The sequence below is a fragment of the Cololabis saira genome, chromosome 10, assembly GCF_033807715.1.
Source record: "Cololabis saira isolate AMF1-May2022 chromosome 10, fColSai1.1, whole genome shotgun sequence".
NCBI lineage: Eukaryota > Metazoa > Chordata > Actinopteri > Beloniformes > Belonidae > Cololabis > Cololabis saira.
Genome location: NC_084596.1, coordinates 23,508,774 through 23,524,680, shown reverse-complemented (window position 1 = coordinate 23,524,680; position 15,907 = coordinate 23,508,774). Strand labels below are relative to the sequence as shown.

The 15,907-nt window shown below is 39.6% G+C and overlaps 1 protein-coding gene across 1 annotated transcript; it reads left to right on the top strand.

The window, feature by feature from the left end:
• The first annotated feature begins 161 nt into the window (after positions 1-161).
• Positions 162-13,484, top strand: LOC133452212 (uncharacterized). The gene is made up of 21 exons (XM_061731432.1): positions 162-233; positions 989-1,230; positions 2,479-3,560; positions 3,681-3,755; positions 3,872-4,013; positions 4,570-4,721; positions 4,819-4,878; positions 4,959-5,092; positions 5,198-5,390; positions 6,917-7,080; positions 7,354-7,584; positions 7,845-7,968; positions 8,128-8,222; positions 8,943-9,148; positions 9,227-9,338; positions 9,479-9,655; positions 9,819-9,919; positions 10,498-10,641; positions 11,042-11,150; positions 11,293-11,461; positions 11,552-13,484. Exons 2-21 carry the CDS (start codon positions 1,005-1,007, stop codon positions 11,720-11,722), a joined length of 3,867 nt encoding a protein of 1,288 aa, XP_061587416.1. The 5' UTR covers positions 162-233; positions 989-1,004; the 3' UTR covers positions 11,723-13,484.
• The last annotated feature ends 2,423 nt before the right edge of the window (positions 13,485-15,907 follow it).

Sequence of the window (15,907 nt, the reverse complement as noted above, 5' to 3'; positions counted from 1 at the left end):
AGGTGTCAGTGCCGTTGCCTAGCAACCAAACACCGCTGCCAGTCCAGGTCCAGAGACGCTCATCATTGCCGTGTAAAGTACATTATTAATGATACCAAAGAAAAGAAGCCCGTCCTAGAAGCCATATGTCAAGAAAGCCCGAGTAACTACTTTCCAGATGATGTCAAGAGCGGGTCTGTGTATCTGATCAACTTAAAACAAATGTCTGCTGAAGGAACCAGTTTATAACCACAGTGAGTTACCAGCGCCGCCAAAATGTCTTGTATTATATTGTTTTCAAAATTTCCACGTAATGTTGTCTGATAGCATTAATTACATTTACTCGTATAATGCACTTAAAAAGCTAAATAAATGTTTAAAAAAAACTTCATTTCTATCATAACTGAATGTGTATATGTTGATATATATATATATATATACACATACATATATATATATATATATATATATATATATATATATATAGGCTACTATTTTACAAATACCATGAATACACTATTTTTACTTTACTCATCTGCATTATTATTTACTGATAGTCGTTACAGGTAAATTTCCAAAATTACACACAAAACTGATCCGTTTTTTTACAAATATTCTTCAGTTGTAGGATTAAACAATCCCCGATAATATCTGAAGTACCAATTACCATTACATTTTTAGATGCATTTAATTTTTAATTTTTTTAATTTATTCCCAATCCCAATTCCCAATGTTCTTTTATTTGGGCATTTGGCTCATCTGTCCTTATTTGTCTTTCTTAAAACACTCAAGCCCTTTCACATAATTAACTTAACTTACACACATGTCATCCAATCCACCATGCATGCTATGTGTTCATAGTTGAATAATTGATGTCTTAACACATTTTGAGCCAATGTTGTCAGTTCAAATGTATTGTTGCTTAGTAATAAGTTGGTTTTCCATCGTCTTCTCTTACCTCCTGCTGACAGGTGAAGGGAAGTTGAATAATATGTTTTCTGTTTAAAAGGAAAAAAGAAGCGTTCATGGAGGGAGAGTCAGAGGAGTCAGAAGAGGAGTTTCGGGGACCGGACCATCCCATTGTGCTGTGGGAGAGTTCTTTTCAGCAGAGCATCTTTGTTGACATCAGTGATGATGAAAGTCTTCACCTCAGTGATCTGGAGAGTTCTTTAGCTTTACATTTCTCCAAAGCAGACTCTGTTCCCTCAGAGGCCAGCATCCATCTAAGTAGTAAGTCACAGTTTTTAATTGGTATGCTCTTTATATTCAATATTGTGATGACTATTGCTACTCAAAAAGTCCCTCAGGGATTGCTTTACTGGGACATAAAAGTTTGGACGCGTTAACTAAATACACATGACTTCGGTCACATTTTAACAGTGTTTATTCCAATATAAAATCCAAAGACGTGTGCATGGCTACACGGTCACAAACTATGTGCTCATCCCGGTCTCAATCACCTGCAATCAATCTCACCTGCACCCGTGAGCTCACCTAAATGACCTCTTGCACCCATACACCACCTAGCGTTCAATAAACGACAACAACAAATAAACAACAAACAATCAATAATCAAACATATATAATGGTTGCAACAAATATTATATAAAATGTTTATATTGCAGCTGTCTTGGCCAGGTCTTTCTTGTAAAAGAGATTTGGTAACACTTTATAATAACTATCCGTTATAACTAGGTAATAGATTATTAGTAAACAGTTAAATAATACGCTATTAATGACTTATAGGTTAATAAACTGATAGTTAATGAGTTATAAATTACTTGCTGAATAACAGTTAACAGTTTAAGGATTTATGACTGTGCCTTATCAACAGATACTTTACTAACAATTAATAAATGAGGAATAGTTGCAACTTTAGAATAACGTCCCAACTGATTCTTAACAAGTCATTAACTGATACTTAACAAGCCATTAGTAGGTGATTTACTCATGATCTTTTACTAATTTATAAGATATAGGTTATAAATCATTAGCATACAGTTAACAAGTCACAAGTCACAAGTTCATAACTCGTTAACTAACAGCTTGTAAGTTATCTGTTGACTATCTATAAGGCACAGTCATAAATCCTTAACAAACTGTTAACTGTTATTTAGCAAGTCATTTATAACTCATTAACTATCAGTTTATTAACCTATAAGTCATTAATAGCTTATTATTTAACTGTTTACTAATGATCTATTACCTAGTTATAACGGATAGTTATTATAAAGTGTTACCAGAGATTTTAATCTTGAATTTTTACCTGGTTAAGATATAGTCAATAAATACTGTTGTACACATATCTATGATGTAGTCTTGATAAGTACTGTTTTAATGTTGAGCTGATACGTTGTGAGTGTGTTTGGTCATGTAGTATGATAAATCAAAAGGTACTGAAATAAAATGGTTTGCTGTAATTGATAAATGAAAAGAGTTTAAGGAAGTCATGGGAATCAGTATGACTGTAATTAGGTATTTATGTTATTCAATTTTTAGGCTGTGCAGAGCTTTCAGCATTGGATGACACTTCATCTGACAGCATCACTGTCAACAGTAAAGATGTGAAGTCGGTTGAGACCACGACTAGGAGGAGCATATTGCATGTGTCTTCCCAAAGACCAAACACCATGCAAGATGAGCTGCCCTTAAGGCAGGGCTGTAAGGATGCAGGGCAAGATACCAGCGATGAAGATCAGGAGGACCTACCCTATGATGTTGATCTTGGAAGCCACTACTTCAACCAGACAGCTAGCTCTGAGGGAAGATCTGAGGGAGGATCTACTGTTCAAGGAAGTCCCGAGCTTCCAAGTCTGCCTGAACTGTTGCAAGACGAGTCCATCTCTAATCAGAAAAAGTCTTTTGAAGCTTCCAAACCTTCTGAGGCTGCCCAACAATGCCCTGGTGTTGCGGACATTAACCATTTGTTGCTGCACCACTTTTCCCAGGATGAGTTGCTGCGAACAGGTAGACTGATTGAGGCGGAAACCCTGCCAGAGGTGTCCCTGCTGGAGAGTGTGGACAACAGTGTTTTAAGCTTGGCTCCAACACTCAGCAGTGCACAGATCCGAAGCAACCACACAGAGAACTCTGTTGAAGGGTGCAGTACTGCAGCAAAAAATGAATATTTAGAGTTAAAAACAGTAAAGAAGATTGATTGTTTCACATCAGTTGCTACTGACAACAATGTATCCAGTTCCACAAGTTCAAATCAGAGCACTGAGGATGTCTGTGCAAATGGCGTGAACCAAAAAAATGCAGAAAAAGATGATCAGAATGAAAGAGCCCCTCTGGTACGTACTAGATCCTTCAGTGAGATGAAGTATGGCCAAGGTCAGGTTCATTACCCTCTCCCTGACTTCTCCAAGGTTGCCCCTAAAGTAAAAATCCCCAAAGCTCCAAGTGGAGCTATCAGGTTTGTTCCAAAGTGCTCTAAAACTATGCACAAAGCCCACTCTTCTCCGGGGATGTTAGACTTGATAAGCAGAGTCCTGGAGGATTCAATTCAGCCATCAGAGAAGCTCTGTGACTTCAAAGACGACAACAAACAGAATCCACCTACACTTGTGCATTACCTGCAGGTAGATTAATGCTGTATTCACATCTAATACTTTTTTTTGTGTGTATTTCTTGATATCACAACACTTCTATGCTTCTACAAATGTTCTGTTGGACTAATAATTTATGCCTAATATTTTTAGGCTGAATATGACAAACTGCTGACTAAGTATGCAGATGCAGAGAGACTGATAGATGACATGAGACTGGGAGCCAATGTAAGTTCAACATTGTTTCTTTTTTTAGCACAATAATGCAGATTTCAAAGAAGTTTGCAAAAAGTAAGAAGTATATTCTAAATGTACGCTGCAAATTCATGTGTCTATTTTTTCAGACTCTGTCTCCAGAACATATGCTTTATTTAGAGCATAGTAATGATGATGATGAAAAACATGACAAGCCTGCTGAAGGTAGACATTTTGGATATTTAGCTCCCCACCGTCTTCCATCAGATATGTCTCCAAATTTCAGATCAGGTATTGTGGCAGGTCAGTTCTTTGAGTCTAAATGCAAATTTGACAGAAAAATCCATTTGGCCTCCACGGAGGTGGCACCACAGTTTCAAATGACACGAGACTAGTGAAATATGCATCTTTTCTTTTCTTTCTTCTTCCATATTTTCCATTTATTGATAAACTTGATAAGGCTACGATAAGGCACCCCATAGGAAATCATTTCTTTGTGAGGGTTTTTTCTAATTACATATTTTCTTAACCTTGGACCACAGAAAATGAATATTATGACAAGACTATTACAGAGTGCTCAGGCTCATTTTTGTCAGCATTCACTTCAAAATAGATCTTACTTAAAAATTCAAGACCAGTTAACTCAAAATAAGACAAATGACTAAGTGCACTGTGCGCTTGACATTCTTAATAAAAAGTAATTATCCTAGAGGAAGATGTTATTTATTTTTTGTGTAGTGTGAACAATAAAATGATAAAATAATGTGGGAGTTTATCAAGCACATGTTATCATTAATTTGTTAGCTCACATTGGGCGTGCATCCGTCCTGTGTTATCATGTTTGCAGAAAACGTCAGTGAAAATCAAGAAGAAACCACCCGGTACAGAACAACCAAGGAAGCATCCAGAGATTTCTCAGACCAGGGTGAAAATGTTCCCAGTGAAGGAGACAGAATGACTGCTGAGCTGAGGGACGTCATCAGCCACTTCATGCAGAAGGTACTGTGACTTTAACAATATTCCTGATTCCGTTTGACTTGTTTACTATTAAAAGCAGTGACATGTTAAGCCACTTAACAAACCTTTCCCCTTTCAGGTGGAGGAGTTCAGATTTAGTGTTAGCAACATGGCTACAAACACAGCTGAACAGCAAACGGTATGACCTGTTTTCATCCTCAGAAACAGTTCATATCAATATGTGCGTTATGTCCTCCTAAAAAACTTGTCCTTTGTCAGATAATGAGGATCATGATGGAGGCTCAGGACCAGCTGGAGAGGAAATACATCAGTAAGAAAGAAGAGCATCGAGCTCTGGAGATGCAGAACTACATGGGTCTGTCCAGGAATACTGGCACCTTTGACCCAAACAGGTTCAAGAGTTCCTACTGTAGCAATTATGAGACTGTCACTGTCAAGGTTGTACAACCATTCTTGTGTGTGAGTATGCACGTTCATGTGTGTTTTCATGTGTGCAGATTAGTGGAGGGGGATATATTCAGGATAGGGATGCATCTCGAGGACATAAAGGAGATGATTGATAAAACAGTTTTGGAGCAGATCTCTCCACCCCACTCATCCTCTACTCCCAAACCCGCGCCCGCGTCCCTGCATGTGAACACCAGTGCACGGTGCACGCCCTCACCTTCACCTCCACTACGCCTGCATGAGGTAACAAACTCACAGAGCATCACAGGCCTGCTACACACACTCATATCTGCGGTTATTTTAGGATGATCAATAAAACTTTCAACCTTTATTTGAGGGGAAATGACAATTTAGGGACAGTTTAATCTAGTGTGTTTATATTTGTGTTGTATTTTGTGGAGTAAGGGAGGTCAGGGTGACTTGGCCTCTGTTTGGTCTAAACTAGTCTCTTGGCCACAGTTGCCTCTTTTGTTTTGACTCTGACCCTTTTAGTATGAATGCTACTATCTCTATCAGTTCAGCAGCTCCTCTGACTAGCAGGCTTTGACAGTGTCAAAACTCTTCCACGTCTGGTGTAAGCCCTTTTTCATCTTTCTAGGGAATGTTATTTCATTTCCATGACAATGCAGTTACAAACTAGTCATTCATTGCAGAAAATAAGTGAAAAAATTGGTAATAAGAGCGTGTATTTCTATCTGCTTTTATACAGTGAACGTTGTCTTTTCATGAGATTATTTAAACTCTTACTAAATTATTTAACTGGACGAAATTATTTCTGTGATATCTGCTTTTGTGATTACAATCAGATGACCATTTATGAATAACGGTTGTCTGACTGCTAATGAATAACTAAGCTTGCTCCCTTGACCATTCATCCACCCCTTTAATCATGTGAAACCATTTAATCTGTTTGGTCAGTCTCTTATTTTCACATTTTTCTCTATACGGTTAGTTTTTTATTCTTTATTTATGCTACTTTAGCTGAATCTGTTCAACCATCCTAACTCTGTCTCTCTTCAGTCCAAAGAATTATTTTGGTTCCTCTGGATTTGACTCATTTCTGGGGAACAGTACCAGCAGATACAGAATGAACAGCGAGAGCTGAGTAACATTTTTAGGGATAAAGTAAGCAGCGCAGAGAGGGATTAGCATTTCAGAGTTACAGATGGTTGAGGTGAACTACTCTGGGAAGTACTGTGCTGACTAATAGTTAAATCATCAAGGAAAATATGTTCTTAGGCCAAAAAAGGAGAAGAATTTAGGGATGTTATCATCTATATGAACAATATATCTAGAAAAAAAGACTTAAAATTTCTGTGCACAGGGTGAAAGAAAGATCCCGACTGGCATCGATCTTTGGGTCTCAGGGAGTATTGTCTTATAAACTGACTTGTGCCTTGTGTTAACCTGACTTCACTGAACCTGTAATAGAAATCACTGTGTGGGCTCAAGGATGCTGATGATAACTATTATCAGTTCATCCCCACGTCCACAAATACAAGTTAAAACTCTACTATTCAAATAAACCAAGAGCTAGAAACACTACTACCTTCTCTGGCTCATCTTAGATGAACATGGGTCCAGTGGATGTAGTCTACTCTTGGAAAAGAAATGAATAAATAAAGAATAAAAAAAAAAAACAGGAGCCTTTTTGCATCCTAAGCTTGTATCCTCATAATTGACAAATCTCCTGAAAAAGATGCTGAGTCTGAGTGACTGATTGATGTGACTATTGGCCGCAAAATATCTGACAAGGTTTTGTGTTTTAGGGTCAACATGCAGGTTTTTCTGCAGGGAGCTGTAAGGTGGACACACAGAAGGAAGAAGTAAAACAAGAGGAAGTGAAGGAAAGTGATGCAAATCGTAGAGTAACTCAAAGCAGGGAGACAGTTGCCACAGAGAAACGGCCTGGAGCCAACATCTGCTGTTCACGGTAATAATGACTCATCCTTGTCACTGTTTATTGCAACACTGTGTCTTTTATATTTGATTATATAACCTGACATTATAGATTTTTTTTCATTAAAACAGTCTCATGATAAGTTTCTTTTAAATATATTTTGTTCATTTATTTTTGTGACTTGGATACTTAACCACTATGCATCAAATCACCTGGCTATTGATGCTCTGAGTGGTGCTTGCATGTGGGTTTGTGCAAACATAAAAGACCTGTTCTCATCCTTCCTGTGGACAGATAGTGTTTCAGGTACAGTATTAGTGTCAGGTTCCACTGTGGAGAGGGAACAGAGTGTTTGCATCTGTGCAGGCCATCTTGTCTGCCCTGTTTCAGGGACTTACTGGGCTCCCTGGAGGGACTGGACATCCAGACAGCTGTGGACGCAGAGAGCAGTGAAGAGCTGCTAGATCACAGTGACATCCTTGCATACCTGAGTGGAACTAGTTCCGACTCAAGAGGGAGGCAGTGGCCAGCCAACAGGTGATGAGATTATCAGTATTTGGGATTTTATAGCAGCTGACAGTGACCGAAATGGATCTACAGTACTGTATGTCATGGTGTTTCTCGTGTACTTCTTCTATTCTTCTACAGTGCAAGTGTGAAGAAAGAAATGTGCACACTTCCTTAACCTCCTTTCAAAACTTGCTTCTTTAATAACTATCATCATTCCCCTTCTGCATACTCATTGTATCTGAAAATCTCTCTTGTTGCTGCTTCTGTAATGGCCTGAACCCAAACAGTGACTGTGACCTGGGTGACTGTGTGAGTCTGGCAGTGGAGCTGTCCTTTTCCCCTGATGCTGTTCGAGACTCAGACAGCCAGAGCATCTCAGAGCCTCCTCTCAACACCTCATGTGTGTCACAGGTCAGTTTCAGATAAATGTGTGATTGTTGTTTCAACCAGACCTCTCAGTCAGGATTCAGTGTTATTCTGCAGGTTTGCAGTTGTGCTCTCTCAGTTACAGGTGCATACATAATGCATACGCTACTTTATTATCAGTAATGTCCTGTTTGTGATGTGCAGAGGATTATAAGTCCAGAGACAGACAGTGGATTTGGGAGTTCCTATTTGAACCATTCAGCCTCTGGATCACTTCAACCAAATCTCCTCACAGGGAGGTAAAACAAAACTTAGTATGTGAATATTTTCAGTGACTATCTACAAACCGGATTCGGTTGGAATTGGAAAATTGCGTAAAATGTAAATAAAAACAAAATACAACGATTTGAAAATCCTTCTCAACCTATATTCAATTGAATACACTACAAATACAACATATTTAATGTGCAAACTGATAAACCTAATTGTTTTTTGCCAAATAATAATTAACTTACAATTTCATGGCTGCAACACGTCCAGTAGAAGTTGGTAAAGGTGGCAAAAAATACTGAGAAAGCTGAGAAAAGCTCATCAAACACCTATTTGGAACATCCCACATGTGATCAGGCTAATTGGGAACAGGTGGGTACCATGATTGGGTATAAAAGGAGCCTCCCCAAACATGCTCAGTCATTCACAAGCAAGGATGGGGTGAGGGTCACCACTTTGTTCACAACTGCGTGAGAAAATAGTTGAACAGTTTAAGAACAACATTTTCTCAAAGCAAAATTGCAAGGAATTTAGTGCCATGAAATTCTAAGTTAATTATTATTTGAAAAATAAAGTATGTTGTCTTTGTAGTGTATTCAATTGAATATGGGTTGAAAAGGATTGTCAAATCATTGTATTTAGTTTTTATTTACATTTTACACAATTTCCAAACTTCAACCGAATCCGGTTTGTAAATATCACATGAGTGTAATGTGAGCTTAATTCACGGTTGGTCCTCCCTTCCCCAGTGTTCAATCCCAGAGCGAGGGCACAAGTAGCTCAGACTGTGACGGTTCCTGCTCCAACCTTCAGACAGAAATTCCTTCAGGCATTCTGGCCGGCCACCAGTGGGCTAGCCCTCGTCCGTGTGTCCAAACGCTGCACTGTGGAGCTACAGCTGCAGTGGAGCTTTGGGTGGAGAGCACCACCAAGGAAGCTTCAGTCAAGCGGCAGGGTGAGAAAATGTCATTTTATGTTCATTTTATCTTCAGTGTTTCTGGTCAGTACTTAAATAATGATCTCTTTTCCATAGCTGACCAAAATCTGCCTCCCAAGTTTCACCAGCACGTATCTGAGCCTGTATCCAGCACCGCCATGGATGCTGTTGGCAAACACAGCCCACTGCACTCCTGCTCCTTCAACAGGTCAGTACTCACAGACCAACCAGTGATCATGGATGACTGCTGAAAGAAAAATAAAGAAAAATGTTAAAACTTTTGTTTGTTTCGCTTCTATTTATACAGTGAACATTATAATATCTTTGATTTCGTGTGTGTGTGTCCAGTGAGGCTATCCTGGCTTTACAATCAGAGGTGTCGAGGTTAAAGACGGACCTGGAGGAGGGCCTTGTCCAGCTGCCTCACCTAGCACAGAGGATGGAATATCTCACCTCGAGATACAGACGAGAGCGTCAGGGACGCAGGTCTAGAGCTAGAACCCACCAGGCCCCAGCTTGTAGTGGGTATGCACCAGATTCTCCTGGTTATTAATTAAATAAAAGAATGGAAATCATACGGGTGCATACGTGTGACTTTTTGTTTGGTTAATAACAATCTGGAATTATTTTTGGATAAAAGCAGTCATCCACCAACTTTTTTTTTGTTCTTTATTTAAATAACCTCCAGTGCGGGGAAGTCAAGTAGCAGAGGTGTGAGTAACCTCAGTTCTAGTGAGTTAAGGATAGAGGACTGGATCTCCTCAGACATGGACCCCAGCAAAGGTAAAGGTACTGAAATACTACTATATACGATCATGCACACATATGGTACCCCCTCTCTTAATCATGTATGTGCCTTTTCTTTGTGATAACATAATAAAAGTTATGCTTCAGTTTATTGAGCATTTTTTAATGCACCCCCTTTTAAGGTCCTGCTGATACATTTCAGCTGGGTTGAAGTCTGGTCTTTGACAAACCCACTCCAAAACTTTGACTGTTTTATTTGTCAAAGGAAATGAGGAGGCACTTTGTTTTTCTTTAAAAAAAAAAAAAAAAAACTAAATTAAACTTAACTAAAACAAACCAAATATTCCTATGAATTCTTTATTTACATTTACATTTATTTATTTTTTTAACAGTTTGATGTTTGTTTGATGTATTTGCCTAACCTTAAGACCCTATACTATACGATGATTTTTAATGTTTTCACACAAAAAGCATAGGATTAAAAGAAGAGGTACTAATGACTGCAACATGCAAAATGTTAGAAAGCTTCTGCTTGTCTGTCTCAGTGCACTTATTTGCCTTTACATGTACATGCATACATTTCTCTTAGCTTTTAATTTGATTTGGTATTTCTTCTGCAGACACAGAGAGTGCTGAAGCCAGTTGCTCTGACATCCGGTTACATTTACACGAGTCACTTCTGGGGAGCAGAAGAGGTGCCAGAAGTGCTTTTTCAGAGAATGAGTTTCAAGATAAACTTCAGCAGTCAACATCATCCAAAACAGGTTGGAGCCAGCGTCAATGCAGAGTGTATTCAGTTATTTTATTGTACTCATTTTCATTAACTCATACTGCCAAAAGACATGATCAAATGATGTTGCAGACATGATGGGAAACTGCACTTTATAAGGAAAGAATGATTTTGACTCTGGAAGTCAGATGAAGCAAAGACAACAGAAGACTAAACACTTTTATGAATTTAAAGTGTTAACAAAGAATCACAACAGTTGTAAGATCATTTTCATAGTCATATGACTGAGAAACAGTAAATTGAACTTTTAATTTGAGATTATAATACAGGGATCAAAACTATGCAATGTAAGAAACCTTCGCAGTCCAAGTGTGTACTTCTGTGAATCATTAAAGTGCACACTGTAGTCTTTGTCATGTATTTGTGATCAACAGCCACCAAGACGTTTTACTCTAGAGACAGGTGGTCTCTACTGTCCTCTTCGTGTGTCCAGAAGCCCCTTCTCCAGGTCAGTTACGGCTCCTCCAGCAGTCTGCCAGCCAGGTACACACGTCTCACCTTTTCCACAAAAGCTTTACCTGTACACTTTACTTACAGTTATTAACAATAACTTCCTAGAAAGTTAATCCTTTAGAGTTATGTTTGAGGGGAATCTTTTTCTCTCGTCTTGTGGCCTTGAACACAGCTATAAAGTGCGGGAGACACAGGTGCAGTCCATGTCCTGTCCCAGAATGCGCTCCATCCAGTCAGACACAGCGCTGCTACCCAACAACGTGTACTTCCAGCAGACACAGTCACTGGTGCCAGCGTCCTCCAGAACTGCCAGCAGGACAAGCAGACGCAGAGGGAAAAAGGTCACAGATATCATTTTTAATGCCCATCATGTCAGCTGTCAGTCTTTGCTGTGAAATATATACAACTCAAACTTTCTGTCTGTTTTCCAGGAGGAAGACATGAACAGGACTCTGGATCAGGCAATTGAGGTGGCCCGTAGCATGCAGAGATCCACAGCCCACATGGCCCGGAGACTGTCCGCTGACTTGGCCAAGGCTCAGTTGCACAGGAAACTTCCCAACATGCAGCCACCAGAGGGCAGGAGACACCAAGCTCTTTAACACCAACAACACAGCTCAGGTTTCAGCCATCTGTGAGCTGATGAAATACTGCATCTATATCTGTACAGACATACTTTCATGAAGAGATTTCTTGTTTTTAAGCTACTTTTTCCTTCTCCACACAACATATACTTACAACAGACAGAAAATGTTGGAATCCTTGAAAACCAAAAGATTATTTAAAAGAGTATAAAATGTTTGGTAATGAAAGTAAAGAGCAAAATATTGCTTACACTTACGTACATCAGCTTTGAAATAAACATTTGGTGAAAATAGACATAAGGAATGTGACTGAATTGTGAGGTGATACCAGTAAATATAGTATTACAATCAAATCACCTTTTTTAATTTCATAAATTTCAACACAATTGGTTGTTACGCACACACAAGGAAACCGAGGCAGCAAGCGATGAAGTTAATTGAGACTAAATCTTAGTTGCATTGGTAATATTGTGTTTCAGGAAAAAACCCTCCCTGTCTTTAGTTTGAGTATCAGCTTCCATCCTTTCAGCCAGTGTGCTTATTTGGTGCCTCTAATGCCCATCCCTGCTGGCCTGTGGCTGCTGTCCACACAGTTTCTTCTTACTTAGTTTCTGCCGGATGGCTTTGTGGACCTGTTCCTACCACCGCCGTGTCCCGCCGGTGCCGGGCTCAGTCCAGATTTTTCCTTGTGGGGCGTTGAGCTGCTCTGTTGTTTTACAGGGATGTCTGTTAAAGGAGGAGTCTGAAGCACATTCCTGATCTGTTCTGGTTTTTGCAGGAAAGAAGAGGTTCTTATGTTCTTAATTTTCAATGAGCTGTAGGCCAGTTTAACGTACGTTTGATACGTAGAGAGAAACAGTCAGAGCACAGAGCAAACCATCAAACCTACGCCCAGTTTTTGACATTATGAAGAAAAAACCCTCTGGTCCTCTTCACGGCCGAAAGTACAACATGAAGTAAATAACAGCAGAAAACATCTTACACCATACCATTGTTTATTTTTACAACAAACTACACCCTTTTACTGCTTCTACAGCCATTAAGAGGGTAAGTGGCAGATGCTCCTAATCAAATACCACTGATTAAGTGATCAGCACCTGGAGCAGCTTGATAGGAAAAGCAGAATGTTTGATAGTTAGCTGACCTCGATAACACAGGTGTCTGTTAACAAAATGATAACAAGATAAGACATCGGCAATGATCTTCGAGAAACGGTTGCTGCTGATCATGAATCTGGGAGGGGTTAAACAACTATTTCTAAACCAATTAGTCCATTATTTTACAAAAAGAAAGATTTTTGACAAGTAAGAAACTTTAGAAATAGTTTTCAGATCTCCCTCTGAGGCAATAATTTGTATGTGGGCCCCATTTGAGATATAAATGTGGGATTAGTCCATGGATAACATGTTGACCCCGATCTAAACTGCTGGCAATGATTATCCTCAGGTATGGGGATGGTGACATAATAGCTTTTGTCTATGAACTATTTAAAAAGGCCAAACAAACCAACATTTGAGGGACGAAGCTGGGGGCGTAGCCTGATATAAACACAAGATAAAATAGCCAGGCAGACAAGAACATCCTCGTCTTCACACAAGAGACACTTTAATCGATTCGGCTGCATGTCTCTGCTCCTTGTCTCACTGAATGTGGAAACATCTGATGACGTCTGATCTCAATTCTGTCGGGTTAGAGTCCCTCGGTGTGAATCCTATGAACTCTATTTGTTTTAGTTTTGTTGCTTTTTTTGTTTAAATTTTAAATCATGCTTTTTTATTTTTATGTTTGAATGTCTTTATAAAGCACTGTGAATCATCTTGTTGTTGAATTGTGCAATAGAAATAAACTTGCCTTGCCACTTATACTTAACATTGTTTTTATGGTTTTGCCTTTACATAAACAAATAGATTTGAAATTAAAGAGTCAAGGAGTGATCAAAACAGATGTAGACTGTTGGCTTTATTTCAAGAGGATTTTTCAAAAACAAAAATGGCATTAGGACTTAAACTGAGACCCCGCTGTCCTAACACTTAACAGCCATAAGTCCACTCACTTCTGATCCTGTAATTTTGAGCAACCTAAGAATTGATCTGGGAAATTGTAACCCCTCTATGTGTTGAAGCAGCAGTTCCCCGAACTGTGTGAAATCGGATGTGATCAGATGTTTCCTTTTGTGCGTTGAGCCCAAAAGATTTATCTGATCTTTCAGGACCCTTCCAGTCATTTCATAATATACACCTGTCATGGCAGAGGATGAAGGATGTAAGGGCCAATCCCAATACACCCCCTACTTTCTACCACTAGCCCTCACTCACACTAGTCCTCACCCACTACCACTAGCCCTAAAAATGAGTAGGGCCCTTGTAATCTTCCCTAGGGATTGGGACACCACTTGCTACGTCACAGCGTGGTCACGTTCGGGTACGTAAGCGAATGCGTAGTTACGTTTGCACATACGTCACACCATATCAGGAAGCCGAGAGCTAAAAGCTGTTTTAATATGCCACTTTATTAAGTTTTAATATTTTTTCAGGCGTAAAAGTAACCGTTAAGATCCCCAACCTGGGCTCAGTTTACCCAAATAACGCCTGTTAAGAAATTTTCTACGATGTTTTCGGGATGAAAACAGCCTGCCGGCTCGGGAGCTGATTTATGGTTCCGTGTTAAATCGACGCAGAGCCTACTTTTTAGCCCTACCCCTAAATTTTGCGCGTTCCCGTGAGGGTAGTGGTGTCCCAATTCCTCTTTGCATCTAGGGCTAGTGGCCGAAACTAGGGCTAGTGGGTATCAATCTAGCCCTTCAGAGCGAGGGTTTTCAGATGCTGACTTCGCCACCGAGGGCCTGGGAAAATTTCCCAGAATACTTTATGTCAACATTTGCAGACTGAATCACAAAAAAAAACATGGCGGACATTTCTTATTTTTTTAGTGAATAAAATCAATATTTTGAGTTAGTTTCTGCATAAAAATGCGTTTTGATTACATTTCTAGCGAGAAATATATATTTTACTTTCATAATATTCACTCAGTGAATGTACATAATCACTCGCTTGCCCGTTGTTGCAAAGATCTCGGCAGAATAAAGGCTGATTTATGGTTCTGCGTTACACCAACGCAGAGCCTACGGCGTAGGTTACGCGCCAACGCGCGCCGTACGCCGTACCCTACGCCGTAGGCTCTGCGTCGATTTAACGCGGAACCATAAATCAGTTCCCGAGCCGGCAGGCTGTTCTCATCCCGAAAACGTCGGAGCAAATTTCTTAACAGGCGTTATTTGGATAAACTGAGCCCAGGTTGGGGATCTTAACGGTTACTTTTACAACTGAAAAAATATTAAAACTTAATAAAGTGGCATATTAACAGCGCTACAGCTGAAATTAAAACAGCTTCTAGCTTGCTTTTAGCTCTCGGATTCCTGATATGGTGTGACGTATGTGTAAACGTAACTACGCAGTCGCTTACGTACCCGAACGTGACCACGCAGTGAAGTAGCAAGTGGTGTCCCAATCCCTAGGGAAGATTACAAGGGCCCTAAGGTTTGTAGCTTCATTTTTAGGGCTAGTGGTAGTGAGTGAGGGCTAGTGGTAGAAAGTAGGGGGTGTATTGGGATTGGGCCTGTGTCACTGAAACTAATTATGTTCAACAGCACAGCAAAGCTCACTGAAGTATGACGTTACTTTATGTTTATGATCTGACTAACTGGATCCTGACAAATAAAGGACAAAATTAGTATTTGCTCAAACAAGCTGATGAAAAACCACACAAATCAGTTTTATCAAGTTATCTCTTGATGTGTGACGTACATACGGTATTTCCTATCTGGGACATCAAGGTAGCTTCTTTGATGAATGTAAAAGGTTTAAGACCCAGGATAGCGTTGCCACAAGTGCATGTAAAGGAAAATAAAAAAAAACATGAAAAGGTTGTATAAGTGTCATTATCAAAATCCTAATTTAACAAAGGTAAGCTTCTTTTTCTTGATCAGGGTATCTAAACACCCCCGAGGGGTGGAGTTACAGCCTTTGGGCTCTTTGGTATCTGCTGAAACAATAAAGCACCTGTCGTCTCAACTGAGAGGGAGAAAGAGAGGAGAAGGGAAGAGAAAAAACAAAAAAGTTACATTTAAGCCTCGGCTCCTGCCCTGAAGTCAGATCCAGAAAAAGCAGCACGCGTCTCTTCTCCAGGCAGAAAAACACAAAAGGC